The 24,800-nt window shown below is 36.3% G+C and overlaps 1 protein-coding gene across 1 annotated transcript in view; it reads right to left on the reverse strand.

Moving 5' to 3' along the window:
• Positions 1 to 24,296, reverse strand: part of SPTLC2 (serine palmitoyltransferase long chain base subunit 2) — a 58,957-nt gene extending 34,661 nt beyond the window's left edge. Inside the window, exons 1-2 of the mRNA XM_058162446.1 lie at positions 24,087 to 24,296; positions 3,379 to 3,573 (exon numbers count right to left, since the gene is read on the reverse strand). Coding sequence (XP_058018429.1) covers positions 3,379 to 3,573; positions 24,087 to 24,212 — 321 coding nt within the window. The 5' untranslated portion in view covers positions 24,213 to 24,296. The remainder of the gene's footprint in view (positions 1 to 3,378; positions 3,574 to 24,086) is intronic.
• Positions 24,297 to 24,800: the final 504 nt, after the last annotated feature.

Genomic DNA, 24,800 nt, shown 5'->3' on the forward strand with positions numbered 1-24,800 from the left:
GGTTGCTTTGTTTCCCCAATGTACAGATCTGCACATGGTTCACTGTGCACAGTGAATACTGTATACATATACCACGTTGCTCAGTTTGTGTTTGAATGTTTTATCCTTGGGGTGGACAAGCTTCTGCCTTAGTGTATTCTTGGGTTTGAAGTGTGCATGTATGTTGTGTTGGCTGAAGTTCCTCCTGAGCTTTTCCGATATTCCTGCAACATATGGAGTGACAACGTTGCTAGTTTATTGTTCTCTTCTTTGTCTGTTGTGGAGGAGCTCCTGTTGGGTCTTTTATGAGATTTGATAAAGGCCCACTTGGGATAGCCACAAGTTCTGAGGGCTTCCTTCTTTTTCTTTCCCATCTTTGCTGGTAGGCAAGTCTTTAGCTCAGTGGTGTAAGTTTCTGTTAACTCCCATTTTGTGCAGTGGGTAGTGGGAATCAAAATGTAAATATTGATCTCTGTGTGTTTTCTATAAACTTCAAAGTCTTCCTTAATGTGTACTACACAGTCCAGGAAGGCTAGACTATTTTCCTTAACATCTTCCCGTGTTAATTTAATGTATCTGTCCACAGAATTGATAAGTTTGGTGAACACCTCCAATTCCTGTGTTTTGATCTTAATCCAACTATCATCCATATACTTATATCAGTGAGTGGGTGGAATTCTTACAAAGAAGTTTAGGGCTTTGGTTTCTACCTTTTCCATGTAGAGATTGGCCACAATGGGGACACAGGTGAACCCATGGCACAGTTGAATTTTTGTCTGTTGAAACCTTCATTGTTAAAATAGGTAGTAGTCAGGCAGAGAAGTCCAGCATGGCACATACGTGGTCTGGGCTGAGGTTGGTTCTGTCACCCTAAGTGTTGTCCTGTAGAAATTATTTCTTCGCTACTATGACAGCTTCAGTTGTTGGAATGCAGGTGAAGAGATAAGTTACATCATAGGAAACCATGGCCTCATTTGGGTCCAGTTTTAGTTTCCAAATTTTGCTGACGAAGTTCTGTGAATTGTTGATGTGATCTCACTGCATTAGCTCCTCTAATTAGCAACACCAGCCATCACATGAATTGTTGATATTGGGTGATGTTGCCAACTAGAGGAGCTAATAAGGTGGTTAGATCACATCAACAATTCACAGAACTTAGTCAGCCAGCAAAAGATCGTCTAAGAAAAATAAGAAAGTCCAGTTGCTTCTTGAAAAAAGCACCTTTGGCACAACTATGACCTAGAGGACTGAGAATCTCCATAGACATTTACCTTTCATTGGCATGCACAATTCCAGAGATGTCTTGTTTTTCTTAGAAGATCTTTTGCTTCTCATCTCTTGTGACGTTTAAAGCTGAATGTAGCATCTAGTAACACTATAGGCTGCCCAAGTACTTTTAAATTCCATTCTACTACAGGACACTCTAACTTTCCCCTACCCCCACAGATGCTAGCACCATGTACCATAAACAATGACTTTCATTGTGTCTGTATATTGGCTCCTTTCAAACCAGAGAAAAGCAATAGTTTAGTTTCTATTTGTCTCCTCCTTCTTTCTCCAGGATCATCAGGTAATTTGCTTGTTCCTTTTTCTATTTCTATGCAAGATCCTCCATAAAAGAAATAATGAAAACGAAGGAATGAGGTTTACCTTAATATCATACAGAGAAAAAAATAAAGAACTCAAAAGTGGAATTTCTAGCTAATTTTTAAATCTATCTTTTCCAAAATAATCATTATCTGAAATATTTTCCTTCTGCCTCTATTATTCTTGAACTACTTACTATCTGAGGATTAAAGTTCCTGAGGAGAAGAAGAGAGCCAAGTCTTTTCCCTACCTTAAATTACTAGCATCTGTCTTACAAAAGAACTGCAAAATTTTTCTCTATCTTCTGCTCTAAGAGAGTAAAGGTTAGAGAAATCTGCTTATGCCTTTGCAAAAGATAACCTCTGTCTTATGCATGCTTATTGGGGATGTCTCTGTGACAATATATAGTCTTCTGACTTAGAAAGAGGATATATTTATTTTCAGAACACCCACAATATGCATTATTAATCAAGCAACAAGACAACAAATGTATACATTTCAGTTATGCTTTAAAAATCAGAAACTAGTTAGTTTTATTCTTAGAATGAAGCTAAAATATTGTTTTATCCAACACCTCTGGGAATAGTTAGCTACAGTTACCTTGTGACTGAAAATGCAGCTCAACAACTGGAACATTAATATATTTTTTTGGCTTGTCTTACTATTACCATGTATTGGGCTAAAACTGACAAACTGCTAACACAATTTCAGAAAAATTGCTATTGTCAAGGATGTAAAGGTCTCCTTGGCTAGAACTCCCTGTACTGGAACATCATAATAGAACATTTTGGACTCTTTGCACATGAATTATGCCTAAAAGACTTCTTTTACAATGATGGAAGGAAAGATGTTTTATACAACTGGTAGTACGTTGCTGGATGTTTTTTTTTAGTCAGTATTATATACATATTTTCAATAGAGTAGCAAAGAAATATAAATTGTACCATTATGGTCAAATCTGTAGGGAGGAGTTTTATGATAAATAATTCTAATATTTTCTTTTCTTTTTTACATCACAATGATACATAAGGCACTTTATTTTTAAGAAACATGAAAAAACAAGTGTATATGAGAGAAGCAATAATAAGGGAATCTCTTTCTCTCTTTGAATGAATTACCCAAAAATGTATTATTTTCACCTCTGCCAAAACCTCCCCAAAAAGGCAAGTACTTAGTTTCTTCACCTCATCTTAGCTGACAGCCAGCAGCAAGAATATACTGTAATTCACATGTTATTGGGCAGAACTGTAAGACTTGGAATACTTTTAGAGAAGAGGTGGGTTTCAGCAGGTTCTGACCAGTTCTGGAGAACCAGAAGTGGAAATTTTGAATTGTTCGGAGAACCGATAAATACCACCTCTGACTGGCCCCAACCCATCGATTCTCTGCCTCCTGAGTCCCAGTTGATTGGGAGAAAATAGGGATTTTGCAGTAACCTTCCCCTGGATTGGGGTGGGAATGGAGATTTACAGTATCCTTCCCCTGCCACCTCCAAGCCACCCCCACCAAGCCATGCCACACCTATCAAGCCACACCCAAAGAACTGGTAGTAAAAAAATTTAAAACCCACCACTGTTTTAGAGGATAAGAGGATGAGCCTGAAGCATCACAAACCATGATTTAACTAATAATTTTAAATTTTAAATAATTTTAAATTTCAAACTACAATTAAGCATGTTTTGATCCATGTTTTAATGCTGACTAGTGTAGATTGAAAATTATACTTGGAAAACAATGATTGCCTATTTCAACACAGGTCCATTTCACTGCAAGCATACTAACTGCTACTTTGCCTCTAAATCAAAACATTACCTTCTGTTCATCTCTTTCTGTTGCATTATGGCATTTCTCAATTTTCCATTGCCGTAGAAAGTCTCGAAGATATCCAAAAAGGGTGAGCACACCATAACCTACGTAAGTCAGCACAGCAACCAGCATTGGTGTTTCTTCAAAAGTTTCATTGAAAGATCTCTTATATAAACCTCCATTATGTGTAATATGATGAATCTGGAGGAAACAATAAAATATAAGAAAAATGTGGGAGTAATCAATTTTCTTTGAACTCTTATTCTACTTAGAGACAAATACCGTTAGTATTATTTCTTGCTTATTATACCTCAGAACCTAATATCCCATTAGCTAATAATCACATTTTAACCCAGTAAATTAATTTTAAAACAAATATTAATTAAATTCAAATTTGGGGCTGTTTTTCATAAGATGACTTGAAAATATTTATGAATCAACTGACATCCAAAGCAAAAGGAGCTGATTGGCAGTTGGATCGGCCTCTCAAAATACCCCCGATCAGCTATTCCAGGCTGCAGGGACCGCTGCAACCCATCGCAGCTTCCGCACATCTCATTTTTTGCCTTCACGTGCCTGGTTTCGGCCTCCCATGCAACATTTGCTCTATAAGATGCATAGACATTTCCAGCCACTTTTGTGGGGGGAAGAAGTGTGTCGTATACACAAAAAAATATGGTAAATTTTTAATATATTTAGGTATTACTAGAATATTAATCTTGGAATTATATTAATGCAACTACCTTATATTGTAAAAGGAAAAAATAAATGAACAATTCCTTAAAAAATTCAAATTATTTAATTCTCTATTTGGTTTTCAATCCATAACAATGATTCTCTGAAACATTAATCCAGCATAAGCAAGCCCTGTGAGTTGATATTTTGTTAATTCTGAGAATGATGAGTACACTGTATCCTTCTGAGATTGAAGAATGACCAGTTTGCAAAACCAAATTGTTTTGTCAGAATTCTGGCTTTCCAATGCGTATTAATTGACATGAATAGTGAACATCAAGTACCATATTAAAAACAAGTGGCAGCATCAACACCTTGAGCAGATCATGTTTAAAAGCAATAACAGGCTTTCCATTATATTGCGGGACAACATTGAGCTACAGCTGCCAGGTTAGATAACAGTTGTAAAGCTATTTATGCAGCATTAAGTTCAGGAAGTGGAAAGAAAGGGACTTTGAGAGATACTAATGCAAAACTGTGATTACCAAGAAAATCATTATATTTCAGCAGTCATAGGCAACCACCAAGTTTTGATTGTACTTTGTGCAGGATATAAAACCTATGGTTTCTGAGATCAAAGTAACAGCATGTGAGCACAAAGGATTGCTTTTTCTACCATATAAATCTTCCTGATCATCAACATTTTATTCAGGTTCGGATCCCTAGAAGAGCACGTATTATTAACAACTATGTGGCTTTCCTGCTGAATGTTAAAAATCTTTTATAGATTTATTAGCCTAATGTTATTTGAGATTTATAAAAAATCTGGTAAATTGCTTTTATCTTTTTACATAGTTTATATAATATTAATTTTAAAACTGGGTAAAAATTTTAAATCTTGTACAAGCTATAGGCCTGTATTATTAACAATAGATAATAAGATATTAACTGTTTTGTTCCCTGGGTGATTGCAAAGATTACTTCTTTTTAAATATAACTTAAGCTTTAAAAAATTAAAAAAACTAACAGAAAACTAATATGTAAGAGAGAGAAAAGTCAGAATATAGAGAGAAATAGCAGACAGAAGTTCAGTAAAATAAAAAATACATTAAAAGAATGACTTCCAACTTCTTTTAGAGCAAATAAAAATAAAATCTGAGGTCTTGCACTAAAATTATAATGTAACCCCCATCTTTATATACATATATATATATATATATATATATATATATATATATATATATATATATATAGGTCTTTGGTTGTTCGGGTTTTCTCCCGTGTAAAATTGGAAGTGTCTTGGCGACGTTTCAACGAAGTCTCATTCGTCATCTTCAGGCTTCAGCTTCGTGCTTCTGGGAGCAATGTGTGATCGCAGCTGTTTCTTCCTTTTAACTGCTAGTGGGGGTTTGAACTGATTGGGTGGGAGCTTGGCTGTGCTCTGATTGGATGGGGTTTTTTCTGTGCTCTGATTGGCTGGGGGTGTGTCCTGTGTTGGTGGGGGCTTGGTTGTGCTCAGTCTAGTCTGTGCTGCAGGGGGATTTGAGCTGGTGAGCTTCATAGCTGTTGTTTGGCTTTGTGGTCGTGCTACATCTTCATAGTGGGTGTCAGTCTGCTGCATGAATGGATTGGAGGGGTTTGAAATGGCCAATGTTGCAGCTGCGGTCTGGCTTCTGGTCCTTGGTCGTGCTTCATGATCAGTGTGGGTTTGGGTCTGCTTTCTGGGTGGATGTGCGGTGGTGACATCCTGTGTGGACCTTGTGAGTGTGGGTCTGGTGTCATTCCTCGTGTTAGGGACTCGTTTGTCAATAAGGGCGGGTTTCCAAATGATGTATATATATATATATATATATATATATATATATATATATATATATATATATATATATATATATATATATACATACATCACCGCTATGGCAAACCTCCTTCCCAGGCTGAAGGTAATCAACAACTGGCAGATGACCTGAATGAGTTTTACTGCAGGTTTGAAAGGAAACTACAGCCACCTATCTCCACAACCCCCATCTCAGACACAGCAACAACAGTCAAGCCTCCTACAACTGACCCCATTTCATTGGGTTCACAACCCCTAGTGATCACAGAAAAGGAAGTGCGGGACCTATTTCACAGACAAAAGCCAGGAAAAGCTCCAGGCCCAGACAAGATAACTCCTTCTTGCTTAAAAGTCTGTGCTGACCAATTGGCCCCCATCTTCACCCATATTTTCAATAAATCACTAGAGATGTGCTATGTTCCTTCTTGCTTCAAACGCTCTACCATCATCCCAGTGCCAAAGAAGCCCACCATCAAGGAACTGAACGACTACAGACCAGTTGCTCTAACATCTGTAGTCATGAAAACCTTTGAAAGGCTAGTGCTTTCCTACCTGAAAACCATCACGAATCCGCTTTTAGACCCCTTGCAATTTGCATACCGAGCAAATAGATCAACAGATGATGCTGTTAATATGGCTCTGCACTACATCCTACAACATCTTGAGTCTCCAAAGACCTATGCAAGGGTCCTTTTGTAGACTTTAGTGCAGCATTCAATACCATCATTCCAGACATTCTTCTAACTAAGCTAAACCAGCTACAGGTACCGGAACAGACTTGTAAGTGGATCACAAGCTTCCTAACAAACAGGAAGCAGCAGGTGAAGCTAAGCAAGATCACATCAAATACCTGTACAATTAGCACAGGGCCCCCAAGGCTGTGTGCTCTCCCACTTCTCTTCTCTGTATACCAATGACTGCATCTCCAATGATCCATTTGTTAAGCTACTGAAGTTCGCAGATGACACAACAGTGATTGGTCTCATTCGAGACAATGACGAATCCGCATATAGACGAGAGGTCGAACGACTAGCCTTGTGGTGCAACCAAAACAATCTGGAACTGAACACACTCAAAACCGTAGAAATGGTGGTAGATTTTAGGAAAAACCCTTCCATACTTCCACCTCTCACAATACTTGACAACACAGTATCAACAGTAGAAACCTTCAAATTTCTGGGTTCTATCATATCGCAAGATCTCAAATGGACAGCTAACATCAAAAACATCATTAAAAAAGGACAACAAAGAATGTTCTTTCTGCGCCAACTCAGTAAGCTCAAACTGCCAAGGAGCTGCTGATCCAGTTCTACAGAGGAATTATTGAGTCTGTCATTTGCACCTCTATAACTGTCTGGTTCGGTTCTGCAACCCAACAAGAAAAACACAGACTTCAGAGGATAATTAGAACTGCAGAAAAAATAATTGTTACCAACTTGCCTTCCATTGAGGACCTGTATACTGCACGAATCAAGAAGAGAGCCGTGAAAATATTTGCAGATCCCTCGCATCCTGGACATAAACTGTTTCAACTCCTACCCTCAAAACGACGCTATAGAGCACTGCACACCAGAACAACTAGACACAAAAACAGTTTTTTCCCGAAGGCCATCACTTTGCTAAACAAATAATTCCCTCAACACTGTCAGACTATTTACTGAATCTGCACTACTATTAATCGTTTCATAGTTCCCATCACCAATCTCTTTCCACTTATGACTGTATGACTATAACTTGTTGCTGGCAATCCTTATGATTTATATTGATATATTGATCATCAATTGTGTTGTAAATGTTGTACCTTGATGAACGTATCTTTTCTTTTATGTACACTGAGAGCATATGCACCAAGACAAATTCCTTGTGTGTCCAATCACACTTGGCCAATAAAATTCTATTCTATTCTATTCTATTCTATTCTATTCTATTCTATTCTATTCTATTCTATTCTATTCTATTCTATTCTACTCTACTCTTCACTGATATTCAAAATCCGTATCTTATGATTTCATTTTTTCTATTTTGTGCAGAAAGTTCACAAGATTCCTCTAATTGGTATTAAATTTAGCCATTATCTTTTCTCTAATCAGTCATCATTTTAGTCATCCCAGTTAACTCCATCAGCTTTATCAACCACCCTTCCATTTTAAGTATCATTGAAACCTTCCAACTTTGGGCTTATAGAAGACCTTGCTGCTATTATCACATATGAGGACAAAGTACCATGCAATTTTTCCAAACTTTTGTCCATCAGTTCTAAAAGAAATGCTTCAGGTCTGAACTGTATACTGACCTTCAATTTTTTTTAAATATATGTACTTCAGTCCCGTAATTATTAATGTTTTTACAAGTCCACCAAAAGTGGTAAAAAGTCCGTTCCTGGTGTTTATGTGTTAGAAATTCCATTATATATATTTTCAAATTGTCTAGTGACAAATACCGTCTATACATTATTTTATACAGATTCTCTTTCAGATTGTAACATAGTGTAAAACTGAACTCCTTGGTTCACATGTTTTCCCACTGCTGCATTTGTATACTATATACAACATTTGTAACCCACCTTATTGTTCATCCTGTTTCTAATCTCAACAGAAGTTTATACCTTTTAACAATAAGATGTTCATTATTACTTGATCTTTAGTACATAATTCAACTTCAAATGCACTTTTATCCTACTCAAAACCATACATTATTTTATCCAGTTAAATTTTGAGACTAGCATGTTTGTAAAGTTAACATCCAAGTATTTCACTTTTTTCTCAACCTTAAAACTTGTTCTATTCATCAATTCTACTTGATGCTATAACTTCATATTTTTATTAACGTATTTATTTTTTGTTTGTTAATCAAGCCAGCTAGCGTACCAAATTATTTTAGTTTTCTCATTGACAATTCCTTTTCAACATATTTTCCAATACCAATACATCAGTTACAAACGCTCTCAATCTTTGTCTTTTTTAAATGTCTTTACCCCTATTATCCCCTCATCTTGGCTAATATAATATAATATAATATAATATAATATAATATAATATAATATAATATAATATAATATAATATAATATAATATAATATAATATAATATAATATAAATATAATATAATATAATATAATATAATATAATATAATATAATATAATATAATATAATATAATATAATATAATATAATATAATATAATATAATATAATATAATATAATATAATATAACAACAGAGTTGGAAGGGACCTTGGAGGCCTTCTAGTCCAACCCCCTGCCCAGGCAGGAAACCCTACACCATCTCAGTCAGATGGTTATCCAACATTTTCTTAAAAATTCCAGTGTTGGAGCATTCACAACTTCTGCAGGCAAGTCGTTCCACTTATTAATTGTTCTAACTGTCAGGAAATTTCTCCTTAGTTCTAAGTTGCTTCTTTCTTTGATCAGTTTCCACCCATTACTTCTTGTTCTACCCTCAGGTGCTTTGGAGAACTCCCTCTTCTTTGTGGCAACCCCTGAGATATTGGAACACAGCTATTTGAATATCTCTATTCAAATATTCCAAGAGCAATGTAAACAGTAGTGGGGATAAGGAGCATTCTTGTGTGGTTCTTTATTTACTCTCAAAGGGTATTGTTAAATTTACGTTTAAAATAATTTGTGCTTTCTGTGAGGTATATGCTGATTTTATCCATGTTATAAACTTACAAAAAACCATAGCTTCTAGAATTTTAAACAGGAAAGACCAATCAAGAATATAAAAAGCTTTTTCTGTATCTACTGTAAGAAAATTAATATTGCTTGTTTTTGTTGTGTTGTTCCAAGTATTCTATAATATCTAAACCTGCCCTTACATTATCTTTCAGATATCTTTTGGTAAGAATTCATATTGGTCACAATGAATAAATTATTGTAGGACTGTTTTCAGTCTATCAGCAAATATCATTTTAAATATTTTATAGTCATATTCAGTAGTGATTATAGGTCTACAATTTTTAGTTAGGTTTAAGTCTTGTCCCTCTATGGCTATTAATGAAATGCTGTCTTCTTTCCATGATTCTGGCAAATGCTCTTATATTGTATGATATAAGTCAATGTATTCTGAAGGAGTTATAAATACTCATTTTCAAAAAATCAATAATAATTCCTGAGAGTCCATGTGCCTTTTCTGGTGTGATCTTTTTATAACTTGTAAAATTTCCATTATTGTCACACTCCAGGATAATTCATAATCTGTCTTTGTATATCTGCAAGTCATGGTAAATTTTGCTTTTCAAAGTAACATTCTATTTTTTCAGGAAAAAGCCCTGCCTTTCATACAAATTATAGTAATACTGATGTAAAGTTTATTGTATAACATAATTTTCCAATAAAATTCCATCTTCCTCTTGCAGCTTTAAGATTCCAGCATGACTGCAATAGTAATAATAGCTTTAAGATCACCCCCTTTTTCTTCTTTTCTTAATTTACAAGCCAACCGTTTTTCTGATTTGTTGATAAATTCAAAGTTTTTTTCTTCAGTACAGTTGAGTTTAGTCTTCATATCTCTTAGTGCCAACATAGATAATTGTTGTAAGCATTTTGTTGGATATGAAATAGCTGTCTTTGTGCAGAAATTATTTCCGTACATAATTAATCTTTCCTGGTATGGATTTTTTTTTTTTTTGAGTGAAACAAGGAAAAAACAAGAAGAAAGCAAAAAAGCAAAAACAGGAAAAATACATGAACTTTATATGAGAATGAAAATATGGTTTCAATTTTTTTTTTTAAAAAATAAGACAACAAAACAAAAAAGGAAAAAAAAAACACTGCAAGAAAAAGCAGCCACCTTCTCTTTCATTCCCAGACATTTTTTTCCCACCAATTGCTACTTGATATTTTTATAGTATACTTTGGACACCTGCAATTATAGAAAATATATACAGTAACTTAGGCTTCAACTGTAGAATTTTTGGTGCTCTCGGAGTATGGTTGTTTGCAGATATTTCATTGTCTAACTAAGTAACATCAGTGGTAATGAATTTGGGATTAGCTTGCCTTGCTAATGTTGGTGGGGGTATGTTTTCTCCTTGAAAGTTCTTTGATTAGAGTATTGTTTTCTGCTTGATTGCTTGTTTGATTTACTCATTTGGGTGTTGATTACTGTACATAATGTCTTTTTGCCTTTGTTTCAGTTCTTAACTTTTTTATTGTCTCTTTTAAATGATGATACAATCTGCTATGAGTACTAAGAGTGATGATTCCATAGGTGTTCCTCTGATTTGTTTGTCATAGCAGAAACTGTGATGCAGTATCTAGAAACTATAGCATTCCACAACTACAACTAAAAGTAAGGATCCGGTACATACAGACGATACTTTTCTCATAAAGTATTTTATGAGTTTTAAATTGGGGATTTTATCACTTTTATTATAGTTTTTAAATGGGGTTTGCCAATTTGAATAAGATTTTTAAAATGTTTTTTAATTCTATTTATAATTGTGTTTTATGTTGGTTGTGAACCGCCCTGAGTCCTTCGGGAGAAGGGCGGTATAAAAAATCAAATAAATAAAATAAAATAAAATAAATAATAAAAAAGGAACACCTGGAGAAACATCTCAAACAATCAATAAGACATTTGTGCGTCCAATCACTCTTGGCCAATAAAAAAATCTAATCTAATCTAATCTATTCTATTCTATTCTACTCTACTCTATAAGAAAACAAGAAAAAAACAGCACATTACCCTTCCTAGATTAGTCTTCAGTTCCCTAATCTTGTCTCTAATCTTGTTCCCTAGTTGCTTGTCTCTGCACTCTTTCCAGATCTCAATGTGTGTTTTATATTGTGGTGACCAAACTGGATGCAGTATTCCAAGTGTGGTCTTTGCTAAGGCTTTATAAAGCAGTAGTAATACTTCACGAGAACTTGATTCTATCCCTCTATTAATAGTCTAGAATTGCATTGACTTTTTTGGCTGCTATTGCACATTGCTAGCTCATATTTAAGTGATTGTCCACTCTTACTGCTATTGAGCCAGGTTTCATGTAATCTGTAACTGTACAATTGGGTTTTTTTGCCTAAAAGAAAACCTTTTTTCTATATTGGATTTCATTTTGCTAGATAGCGGCCAATGTTCAAGTCTGTTGAGATCCATTTGGAACTTGAGCACTTCTTCTAGGGTATTGGCTATTCCTGACAGCTTAGTGTCATCTGCAAATTTGATGAGTTCCCCTTCTATTCCCTTATCTAGATCAGGGGTCACCAACCTTTCCGACCTCAGGGACCACTAAATCCATAATTTTAAACAGGAAGAACTTGTTGTTTTTTTTAAAAAATAAGACAACAAAACAAAAAAGGAAAAAAAAAACACTGCAAGAAAAAGCAGCCACCTTCTCTTTCATTCCCAGACATTTTTTTCCCACCAATTGCTACTTGAATATTTTTATAGTATACTTTGGACACCTGCAATTATAGAAAATATATACAGTAACTTAGGCTTCAACTGTAGAATTTTTGGTGCTCTCGGAGTATGGTTGTTTGCAGATATTTCATTGTCTAACTAAGTAACATCAGTGGTAATGAATTTGGGATTAGCTTGCCTTGCTAATGTTGGTGGGGGTATGTTTTCTCCTTGAAAGTTCTTTGATTAGAGTATTGTTTTCTGCTTGATTGCTTGTTTGATTTACTCATTTGGGTGTTGATTACTGTACATAATGTCTTTTTGCCTTTGTTTCAGTTCTTAACTTTTTTATTGTCTCTTTTAAATGATGATACAATCTGCTATGAGTACTAAGAGTGATGATTCCATAGGTGTTCCTCTGATTTGTTTGTCATAGCAGAAACTGTGATGCAGTATCTAGAAACTATAGCATTCCACAACTACAACTAAAAGTAAGGATCCGGTACATACAGACGATACTTTTCTCATAAAGTATTTTATGAGTTTTAAATTGGGGATTTTATCACTTTTATTATAGTTTTTAAATGGGGTTTGCCAATTTGAATAAGATTTTTAAAATGTTTTTTAATTCTATTTATAATTGTGTTTTATGTTGGTTGTGAACCGCCCTGAGTCCTTCGGGAGAAGGGCGGTATAAAAAATCAAATAAATAAAATAAAATAAAATAAATAATAAAAAAGGAACACCTGGAGAAACATCTCAAACAATCAATAAGACATTTGTGCGTCCAATCACTCTTGGCCAATAAAAAAATCTAATCTAATCTAATCTATTCTATTCTATTCTACTCTACTCTATAAGAAAACAAGAAAAAAACAGCACATTACCCTTCCTAGATTAGTCTTCAGTTCCCTAATCTTGTCTCTAATCTTGTTCCCTAGTTGCTTGTCTCTGCACTCTTTCCAGATCTCAATGTGTGTTTTATATTGTGGTGACCAAACTGGATGCAGTATTCCAAGTGTGGTCTTTGCTAAGGCTTTATAAAGCAGTAGTAATACTTCACGAGAACTTGATTCTATCCCTCTATTAATAGTCTAGAATTGCATTGACTTTTTTGGCTGCTATTGCACATTGCTAGCTCATATTTAAGTGATTGTCCACTCTTACTGCTATTGAGCCAGGTTTCATGTAATCTGTAACTGTACAATTGGGTTTTTTTGCCTAAAAGAAAACCTTTTTTCTATATTGGATTTCATTTTGCTAGATAGCGGCCAATGTTCAAGTCTGTTGAGATCCATTTGGAACTTGAGCACTTCTTCTAGGGTATTGGCTATTCCTGACAGCTTAGTGTCATCTGCAAATTTGATGAGTTCCCCTTCTATTCCCTTATCTAGATCAGGGGTCACCAACCTTTCCGACCTCAGGGACCACTAAATCCATAATTTTAAACAGGAAGAACTTGTTGTTTTTTTAATAAAAAAGTTTTATTTTAACATTCATATCCAATAACATATTTAATGTACCATCATATACAATTAATCGGACCTGCCCGGTCACCACCCCCTTCCTTTAACTCTCTTCCCTTCTCTACCTTCTTCTACTTTCCACAACCATCCTCCCCCTCTCTTAACTACATCCTCTCCTCCTTCCTCCCTACTCCTTTCTTCTCCCTCTTCTATCCCTCTTCCTTCCTTTCCTCTTCCTCCTCTTCTTTCCTACCTCCTTCTCTCTTCTACTTTCTTCTTTCCCATCATTCTGAAGTGGTAGCCAGGCAGCTCCAATCTTACATTAATTATACATCTTCAATCATCTTTGTACATTAACTATCAATCCATTTTCTACCCTCATCCCCCCACCCCGTCCCTTCCCCTTCCTCCCCCCACCCCCCGGGACTTCCCAGAACCGAATACAGGGTATAAAACTAACAACAAAAATTAAAATATAACACAAATCATAATCCATAGTCACTCCTTAAAACCTCAACTTCCCTTCCAGAAACAAAGAAAATACATTTCTTCCAATCCATTATATATCAGACCATTCCACTCCTAGAGTTCTCAGAAATTTCCGATTGAGTTAGTGTTTGTTCTTGAATAAAGTACATAGTTTTTAATATCCAACCTTCATCAATCAATATCAAAACAACGTTCCATCTTCCAATATTCACCAAGGGTTCTTCTAAAATGTCTTTCTTCCTTAAGCAGTCTCTCAGGAATAGTTCATATTTCCAGCTTAATTTCTTAAATTTTTCTGTCCAACCTTCAAGGGTAAACAATAGTCCATCTTTTCACATCTTTGACATTTATATACATCAAATAATATTACAAATATCCAATATATCAATTGTAATAATTAAAATCTTCACTTTACCTTGCTTATATCAAATAATATTATTAAGATTACACCTATAACTTATCCAAAATATATCTATTATAACAATTAAATTCTAATTAGCCATATAACAACATTACATCCATCTCTTAAATATAATATTTAATCCAAATTCCTAAATTTTACTATCTATCCTCCAAAGTTAAACAATATTCCATCTTCCTATTCCTTTATACCTCAAATATATCAAATAGTACCCCTAAAATTACACATTTATATCCAAAATAAATCATTTACAAAAATTAACCATAATCATATATAATAAAATTAAACATTCTCCCTCCCCTTCTTCTGTCTTACACATTTTCCACCATCTATTCACCATTCAACTTAACATCTATTAATAAAGCGTTCCCAATCTTTAATACATTAGTGTAGAAATCTCGTGCTTTACAAACTGTATTGAGAAAATACTTTCTTCCTTTATAATTCACTGTTAAACCAGCTGGAACCTCCCATCTAAAATATATCTGATGTTTCTTAAGCTCATCCACTAAAAAGGCAAATTCTTTTCTCTTTCTTAACATTATAGGAGGAATTTCCTTCATCATTATTATATCTTGTCCTAATATTTGAAATTTATTTTTATAAAATGCTTGCAAAATTCCATACCTAATCTTATTTGTAAAATAAATAACCACATCTCTCGGTAAACACTTCTGCCTTGCCAACCAAGAATTAACACGATAAATTTTTTCAATATTAACTTCAAAATCTTCTTGTTCCACTCCCTCTATCTGAGCAAAGGCCTGAATAAAAATCTCTTTCAAATTTTCCTCTTTACATTCTCTTAAACCCCTTACCCTTATAGCATATTCCATTAATTTATATTGTAATATAACCCTTTCTTCATCTGCCTTATCTACCTTAACCTGAATATCATCTGTTTTATTTTCTAAATTCAAATTAATTTGAACTTCATCTATTTTCCTTTGCAAATCTAAATTAATTTGATTAAGTTCATCCAGTCTTTCTTCTGTCTGAGTACTAGATAACAATAATGGGGTAATTGATTCCTTTAATTTGTTCATCTCCCTCCTCTGCTCTTCTACCATATCTTTAAAATCCAGTATTTCTTTCTCCATTTCATTAAATTTTTGATCTATTTCTGAAAGATGAGCCTCCATAAGCTCCTGTAAAAAATTCCTTAGACTTTCTTTAATATCTTCTTTCATTTTCCGTATCTGAAGTGAAGAAATTTCCAATATTTTAGAAGTGGTTAAATCTCTTTGCTTAAAGGCCATTTTTAAACTAAGTAATACCAAGAAAAAGAAAAAAAAAGAAAAAAAAAATTCAATAAGCTTTTCTTAAACACTGTAAGAAAAAGATAATAAAAAAAAGAGATTTAAAAAAAATTTCCATTTTTAAAAAAAATATCTTGTTATATTCTTCTTAAAGGTTCCACGCCAGCAGTTGTAATAAGCATTTCCTTAGCTTTCGCTTAGCTTAGCTTTCACTTTCAAGACACAAAACGCCATCTTTCATCATCTCCACTCTTGAATACGAATACCTTCTCTGTCAGGGAGTTAAAATCATCTTACAATCAAATGCCAGCACTCCTGTTTTCAGCTCTTTCCGTGTTAGCAATCCTTCAGTAATCCATTTCAGTCACGGAGATGGACGCTGCGTTTTGTTCTGCCATTTGCAGAAGTGTTCTGGATTCTGGAGCTTTTTTCGAGTTATAGAAGGAGCGTTCCCAACAAACCACCAGAAATCTTCCTGGGGCTTTCCTTGGGGGCTCTACTTCAGCCCGAATGCTCAACTCCCCCTCTTTGCCCCAGGGTAGAGATTTACAAGCTGCTGACAGCAGATTAACGCTGTCTAAACAGCTCTACAGAATCACACAGAACTGGCGGTCTGAAATAGCCCTCCATTAACGAAGCGGAGCCACCGGAAGCCGCCTGCAGGAAGAACTTGTTGGAGCTAAGCAGCCACCATGAGAAAGAGTTGGCAAAACAGCTCAGTTCAAATTGGATCTGACTGAGAAGGAGGCTGAGAAGAAGCACCTCACTGAGGACTACTAGCATAGGTTTTCCAAGTAGAGGTAAGACATGCGGGAGTGCAAGGCCGGGTACCAGTGCCTGGAGGCTCAGCAGGCTGAGATGGTCAGCCAATTCCAGTCCCCAGGTAGTTCCCCAGTACTCCAAAAACTTTGAAAGACATGGTACAATGGTTCCAAGATCACACTACCAGTTCCTTCAGAACTCTGGGATGTAATCTGTTAGGACCCAATGATTTGAATTTGTTTAGAGTTGACAGGTATTCTCTTATCTTTTTCTTGCTTATTTTAATTTACATTTCTAATATATCTTCTATGGCTTTGTTTTGGTAAGTTGGGTTGTATTTTATTTTTGTGTGAAGACAGATGCAAAGAATGAATTAAGCAGTTCTGCTTTCTCTCTATTGTCTGTTATTTCTTGCTATCTTCTCCCGTTAGTGGACCTATTGTTTCTTTGACTTTTTTCTGGGTTTTTTATGCGCCGAAAGTAACTTTATTATTTTTGACATTTGTTGCAAGTGTTACTTCATTCTGAGCCTTGGCTTTCCTGACTTCATCTTTGCAGGTTTAAGCTATTTGATGGTATTCTGCCTTAAACATCTTTCCATTTTTTGTACTTATTCTTTTTCTCTTTTAGTTTGTAAGTGAGTTCTTTATGCAACCACGCTGGTTTCTTCTGGGATTTCTTGTTTTTCTTTTTCAATGATATTGAGCTGGACTGGGTTTTTATAATCATACTTTTCAGTTTCCCAAGTTTCTTGAGTTGACTTCTCCCTTAAGATTTTCATCCATGGGCTCTTTCCCAACCTCTGAGTTTGTTAAAATCAGCTCTTTTAAAGTCTAAGACACTGGTTTAATTATACTCATTGCTTGTGTCTGCACTATATTGAAATCTATTACGACATGGTAATTTTCCCCCAAAATTCCTGCAAAGTTGTCAGCCACTTTGGTTAGGAACCTGTTTAATCTCCCACTTGATGCAGAGTTTGCCTCCCAGCTGTAATTTGTGCAAAATATATTAAAATTTAGGGGGTTATATATACACTGCTCAAAAAAATAAAGGGAACACTTAAACAACACAATGTAACTCCAAGTCAATCACACTTCTGTGAAATCAAACTGTCCACTTTACCAACTGGCATTCTTTAGGGGGCCGCACAGCCCTCCATGTGCTCACCAGAGGTAGCCTGACTGCCATTAAGTACCGGGATGAGATCTTCAGACCCCTTGTGAGACCATATGCTGGTGTGGTTGGCCCTGGGTTCCTCCTAATGCAAGACAATGCTAGACCTCATGTGGCTGGAGTGTGTCAGCAGTTCCTGCAAGACAAATGCATTGATGCTATGGACTGGCCCGCCCGTTCCCCAGACCTGAATCCAATTGAGACATCATGTCTCGCTCCATTCACCAACGCCATGTTGCACCACAGACTGTCCAGGAGTTGGGGGATGCTTTAGTCCAGGTGTGGGAAGAGATCCCTCAGGAGATCATCCGCCACGTCATCAGGAGCATGCCCAGGTGTTGTAGGGAGGTCATACAGGCACATGGAGGCCACAAGCACTACTGAGCCTCATTTTGACTTGTTTTAAGGACATTACATCAAAGTTGGATCAGCCTGTAGTGTTGTTTTCCACTTTAATTTTGAGTGTAACTTCAAATCCAGACCTCCATGGGTTGCTCAATTTGATTTCCATTGATAATTTTTGTGTGATTGTGTTGTCAGCACATTCAACTACTGTACATTGTGTTGTTTAAGTGTTTCCTTTATTTTTTTGAGTTTATTAAAAAACAATTTAAAAGACATGAAATTAATATGCTAAATGCTAACATCCATGAATTCTATGGATATTAATTGCAATTTCATTTAATTGGCGGGGTAAGAGCGATTTCTAAATTAATGTTATTAAAATGAATGTTACTCTTAACTGATTTAAATTTTAAGAAGCATTCCCAACTTATTTCCAAATAGATTATTTTCTTCAGATAAAAAGTATACTGAGGAATGTTCTACAGGAAGAATAGACCATGAAGACTTCCATTAACTAAGCTAAAATTATTTTTTGATGAGGAAAGTTTTATTTATTTGACTTTAAATAATCACTGGGCATTTACCACTTACATTTATGTGGAATGAGAATTTTATTGAATATTAATCTGTATAGGCTTTATTGTAAGAGTATTATTTACTTCTAATAGAATCTTGGCAGTCATTTGGATCAACAAATGGCTTTTTCATTTTTTTATTTGAGAGCAATTACAAGTATTTGGGACATACAATGGATATGATGCTGGGCGCCTTGAATATTTAACTTTATGGAAAAATTCTACTTTATACTAGAAACTTGAAAATATATTTAATGATGAATACAATAAATAGGTGGAATATCACTGGATGCAAGTCTTTAAAAATCTTGCAAATGCTAAATAAATCTCAAGTCTAATTTGTATTGGATACCCCAAAGAATGCATGAGAAAAGAGATATAAATATTTATATTAGATATAAAATAATATTATCATCCATTTTGGTGGTTCTATAGGCCAGGTCTCTCCAAATCTTGCACTAATATAAAATAAATTTATGGGTAAATATTTTTGTATTAATTTTGAGTTATACTCCAAAATTGTGGAATTGACCATTTTTGACAAACGGAGGTTATGAAAGGCATAGGGAACATCTAAAAGAATATACTGAGAGTCTCAAAAATCACATATCAGGCCTGGATTCAAGAAATGTGAATAACGTACCAGTTTTTTAAGGCTATTTTTCTGCTAATCAAAGATGATATTTAGCACAGGTTTTACAATATTTTACACCAGAAAATGTTTATGGATACTGGGATATTCTGTCATTTGAATATATGTGTGATATATTTAGATGATTTATATTAATTCAATATGTAAATTACTGGGGGTTGTGCCACTTTGAGTTATTTTGTTTTCACAATAGAATTTCATAATTAATTGGGTTAACTGATAAAAGGATGTGCATATTTTTTGTTTTTAGGTGATCTTATGGCATTTTTGTTGTAAACTGCTTCCCCTATATTTTCTTTAAGGATTGCAAATAATAATGTAATCTCGAAGAACTTGCTTTTGAAATGATTTCTTTTAGAATGATTAAGTTTTTATCTATCATGGATTTTAGCCTTTTGGACCACAGACTTATCATTATTATAAGACTTAAACTGAGTGCCACTGGCTCCTGGGGAGTTAGATAAAGAATAACCGCACAACTAAAAATCTGCAATTACAGAAGTCAATCCAACAGGGAGCAGTCAACTGGGATGATGTTATCTATTTAATGGTTTGTTAATATATAGCTCTGAAAGGAAGACAAGCGGTCAAATGTTTTGGAAACTCATAGTTTGAATAGCTTCCAAGACCAATTAAGAATACATGTGTAAATAACATTGGGATAAGAGCAAGCCACTAGCTGTGGGTTGTAAAATTTGGAGGATCATCAGATGGCAGAAGAAACTTTGGTAAATCTATGCTATAATCTATAACTGGATTTTGCATGTTCAATTTGGTAGCTTTAAATTTACTATTGCTTAATTCTCATAAGAACTGCGTGAGTGAAATTTTATTATCATTTAATTTGGGCAGTAGTCAAATGGAATGGAGGAAGAATACTAGGTCAGTATATCAATAGCCATTTGGGAAAAGTAGAATAAAAGACAAGAGGATGAACAGCAACAAGGGGGCTAGACCTGATACAGCAGCTATGTGTGTACCATTGGAAGGTCTAAAAAGCCAAGCTGAGGATAAATTATCCTGGAGAAGTTCTATTATGCTGCTAAGAGGTGATGCTGCCTCAATGTCTATAATCAATCGTTTGATCTTGGATAAGTGTAGTAATATAACCTGTATCAGGAAGATTAGATGATTGATAAGACTGTGGAAATAAATTTCTTCCAGTTTTGACTATCTTCATTTTCTGTACAATGTAAATAAAATGCAACGAATAGAGAAGTGGAGTTACAGTGTTTATAATGGTTATTATGATTGTTTTTCTGAACACTCATGTACAGTTCTGGTTTCACAAATAACAGAAGAAAAATGTTCAAGGGACTTTGGAGAGCATTTGTTTAACTTCTTTCCCAATGTAGGAATTCCCAAATAGATGACCACCCATCTTATGTTTAAATACTTCCACACAAGAAAATCTACCCACTTCCAAAGGAGTTTCTTCAATCTATTTCCTTGTTTATTATATCTATATCCTGCTGAAATCAAATCAAATTTGTTGGTTTATTATAGTAATTGATAATTACTATATCAATTACTATAATAATTAACCATCTTCCAATCATGACTCTGGGTGGCTCTCTAAATCATGTCATGCCAAAGAAAATCACAACAATAAGCTTTTCTAAGCTATGGGTCCCTTGCATTGGGGAACATCCAGGTCATCAAGGATTTACAAAATGCCAAAAGAGTTGAGGCCAAAGAAATCTCAGGGTGTGGGACCATGGTGGTGCATTGGTTAAAATGCAATATTAGAGGCTAATTCTCCCAATGCCAGGAGCTCAATCTTGACCGGCTCAAGGTTGACTCAGCCTTCCATCCTTCCGAGTTTGTAAAATGAGGATCCAGATTGTCGGGGGCAGTTTGCTGACATTAATAAACTTCTCAGAGTGCCATAAAGCACCATGGAACTGTATGTAAGTGTAAGTGCTATTGCAATTGTGCTATATTCCACAAGGCAGGCACTACAACAAAAAAGACCCAGTTCCCTAGTCTGCCGGACAGCACTGTTTAATAAATGGGAGCTGGAATATGCCCACTGACTCAAGATATAGTTAGCTGAGCAGAAGCAACTGAAGAAAGGTGATTGTTAAGGATAGTCTTATCTCACAACCGATGTTGTGTGTTATTGAGCAGATTACCCTTTGAGTTTAAGCATGAAAGCGACTGAGAATGATTGTGGACAATAACAGTTAATATACAAACAAACTGGGTTTAGGGAAATAGCAAAATTATAGTTCAAAAAACCATCTAAGTCATACACATATAAAGTGAGACAAAGATCAGTCCAGGGATATTTTTCAAATATAGAGTCTTCTTAGCAGTTGTAGAAAAATACAATAAAACAGGTCATCTTTAGTTTTATTCAGGAACAAAGTTCAATATAAAAAAACAGTCAATAAATATTAGACAAGCAATAAGTAGCTATGATCAAGCAATGATCATGCATAGAGATCAAATACACAGTTACAGCATATCAGCAGGTAAAATAGTGTAGTATTCAAACAAACCATAATCCAGCTTTCCTTAAGTACATTGGCTACAGGGCTCAGGATACATGATGATGCAACACAGTATATATAATATAACAACAGAGTTGGAAGGGACCTTGGAGGCCTTCTAGTCCAACCCCCTGCCCAGGCAGGAAACTCTACCCATCTCAGACAGATGGTTATCCAACATTTTCTTAAAAATTTCCAGTGTTGGAGCATTCACAACTTCTGCAGGCAAGTCGTTCCACTTATTAATTGTTCTGTCAGGAAATTTCTCCTTAGTTCTAGGTTGCTTCTTTCCTTGTTTTTAAAGCTACATAATACTTTTAGCTACAAACACATAATGTTGGTTTATATATTTCCTGACCAACTAGTTGGGCAATAACAATTTCCTAACAGTGATCCTGGCCCCATTCTATGAAACACTTTATAAGTGGTAAGCAGCACCTTGAATTGCACCTGGAATCTTACCGGGAAGCAATGCAGTTCATGGATTGATTGTTCAGGTCTATCAAGCTGTATATCGATATTGGTCTCTAAGATGATATTTTTGTGTTATCTGCAAATTTTCTAACACTTTCTATCCTTAATCAGCTACAGTTGTAATTTGCCAAAGAAGCTATGGTGAAAAAGAAAAAAGAAAAGCCCAACCAGGCTGAAACTTTTAAATGTATTATTTTTTGCAGGAGTGGGTAAGTTTCAACTCTGTGAAAATCTAGGAAGCTTTATGAAGAAGTCTGAATGAGAACTTCCATTTGACTGGGGACAATAATTTTTGCTAATTTTGTTGGCAGGCATTCCCACTTAAAAATAGAGAGGAGGAAAATACTGTTTGATTTCATTTCAGGGTATGATTTTAACATTTAAATTTATAACCTTGGTTTTTGTGCAAACACAATTTTTGAACATTAATATTTGGACAGACCAAATGAAATAAAGAATGAAGAAAAGAATAGCAGGATAGAATGTCACTCTCCCTATAAACAAAACTAATAAGCTAACTGACAAAAGAATTTTTAAGTGCATACTGTTTTGAATTATGTTACTTAAGTAAGCCTCTCTAACTTTTTTGTAACTTCCATTAGTGTTTGAAAAATTAAAGTGTGGAAGAATCATCTACAGCTATGATTAAAATTATGCTCAAATTTAGCAGATTTTTTTCTGTCGCAGAAGTCTTTTAAAAAGCCCTTCATTACACTCATATTTAAACATTTCTGAAAACTCCTGAAAGGGGTCTTCTGCAGCCATAGTCATTGTATGAAAAGTCATTAAGTACCTGAAGTTATCTTGCGAAAACGTAATTTAAAACTATCTATTAATCTCATATAAGCCTCATTACAACATCACGCAAGCTACTGTTGCATTAATAAGTTTGCCCAGAAGAAAACCATCTATGTGCACAAGTTACAAAATGTTTCCCGGGATTATGGGAGAAAGTGACATGCCAGCCATAAATCAAGCCTCTGCCTACACAATAAAGTACAGTGGATATTTTAGCAGGAGTTCTAGAAATAAGCCGTAAGTTCCATACCAGCGATACAACATTGGAACATCTTACACGAGGGGTCCCCAACCTTGGCAACTTTAAGCCTGGGGGACTTCAACTCCCAGAATACCCCAGCCAGCAAAGCTAGCTGGGGAATTCTGGGAGTTGAAGTCCTCCAGACTTAAAGTTGCCAAGGTTGGGGACCCCTGTCTTGCACTCTTCATTCCCAGCATATTCATGACCTACACTGCCATAGTTAGCCTTAGAAAAGGCAACATTTGTTTGCACAACAGAAGCATGGTTTGCAGAAGCACAAACCATGGCAGCCTCTGTGGGCAGCCTGTTATTTTATGGTTCAACGTGCCAAGTACACCTACAGCCAATTGGGGTGGGGGTGGGGGGGGGGTGGAGGAGAAACCGGGAAGGGAAACTTTTTCCCTCTGAAAAAAGGGTCAAAAGCGAGGAGACGCCAAGCCGCCTCGTCGCACCAGGAAACGAGGGCAGAAAACAGTCAACGAGGAAGCCGACCGCTCAAGGCCATCCTTTCCTCGCTCCCGGCCGCGCGACTGACAGCGAGGGATTCCACCAAGGCACAGCCCAGCCCGGCCCGGCCCGGCCCGAGGCCTCTTGACTGGGAGCGAGAGCCGACCAGGCCTCCGCCACCCTCAAGAGGCATCCAGGCTGGCGCGCCTTCGTACAGATGCTCCCGACCACCGCCTTACCTGGCCGTGGGTCTCGGGCCCGGCGAAGCTTCGTACGTAACCGTTTTTCCGACCGCAACCGTTCGCTGGGAGGCTGCAGCCGTTGGCACGAGGTTGCCCGCCCACCTTCTCGCCGCTGCGCTTCATCTTGCCGGCTCGGACAGCAGCCACCTAGAAACCCAACCACCGCCCGTCCCAGGGCTGCTTTATCGCACCGGAAACCCAGCCGGGAGCCTTCGCCAATCACAGGCCGGTACGTCACTCTGAGGCGGGGACGGCGCGCCCTTGGCCCGAAGCCGGGCTGGCCTCGCCCTTTTGTGAGGAGAAGGCGCTCCCAGAGGAAGAGGAGAGCGACTTCATTCGCTGCCGAGCGGCAAGCAGGACCCCAGAGGCGGAAGCGGAGGAGAGACCAATCACGAGAGGAAAAATGTGTTTAGGGGCGGGGGCTGGGAAAATAAGTGGTCCAATCATTGGGCGCGGAGCCCACGAGAAGGGCGTGGTTTGTCCAGTGAAGAAAAGCGGAATGTGGACCGATGGCGGACTGGTTCCCTCTACGAGAGGAAGCGAGAGCCGCGCTTTAGGGGCCTCGAACTAGCTGCGTGAAATTTGCCGTCCAAGAAAAATTGCTGCGAACTTTCCCCCCTGTTATTCTCCACTTCTCGTTCCCCCTAAAATAGTGTTTCTCAAACTTGGCTTGACTTAAGCTAGTTGGATGGGGGATTCTGGGAGTTGGAG

This window comes from Ahaetulla prasina, chromosome 1, assembly GCF_028640845.1.
Source record: "Ahaetulla prasina isolate Xishuangbanna chromosome 1, ASM2864084v1, whole genome shotgun sequence".
Classification (NCBI taxonomy): domain Eukaryota; kingdom Metazoa; phylum Chordata; class Lepidosauria; order Squamata; family Colubridae; genus Ahaetulla; species Ahaetulla prasina.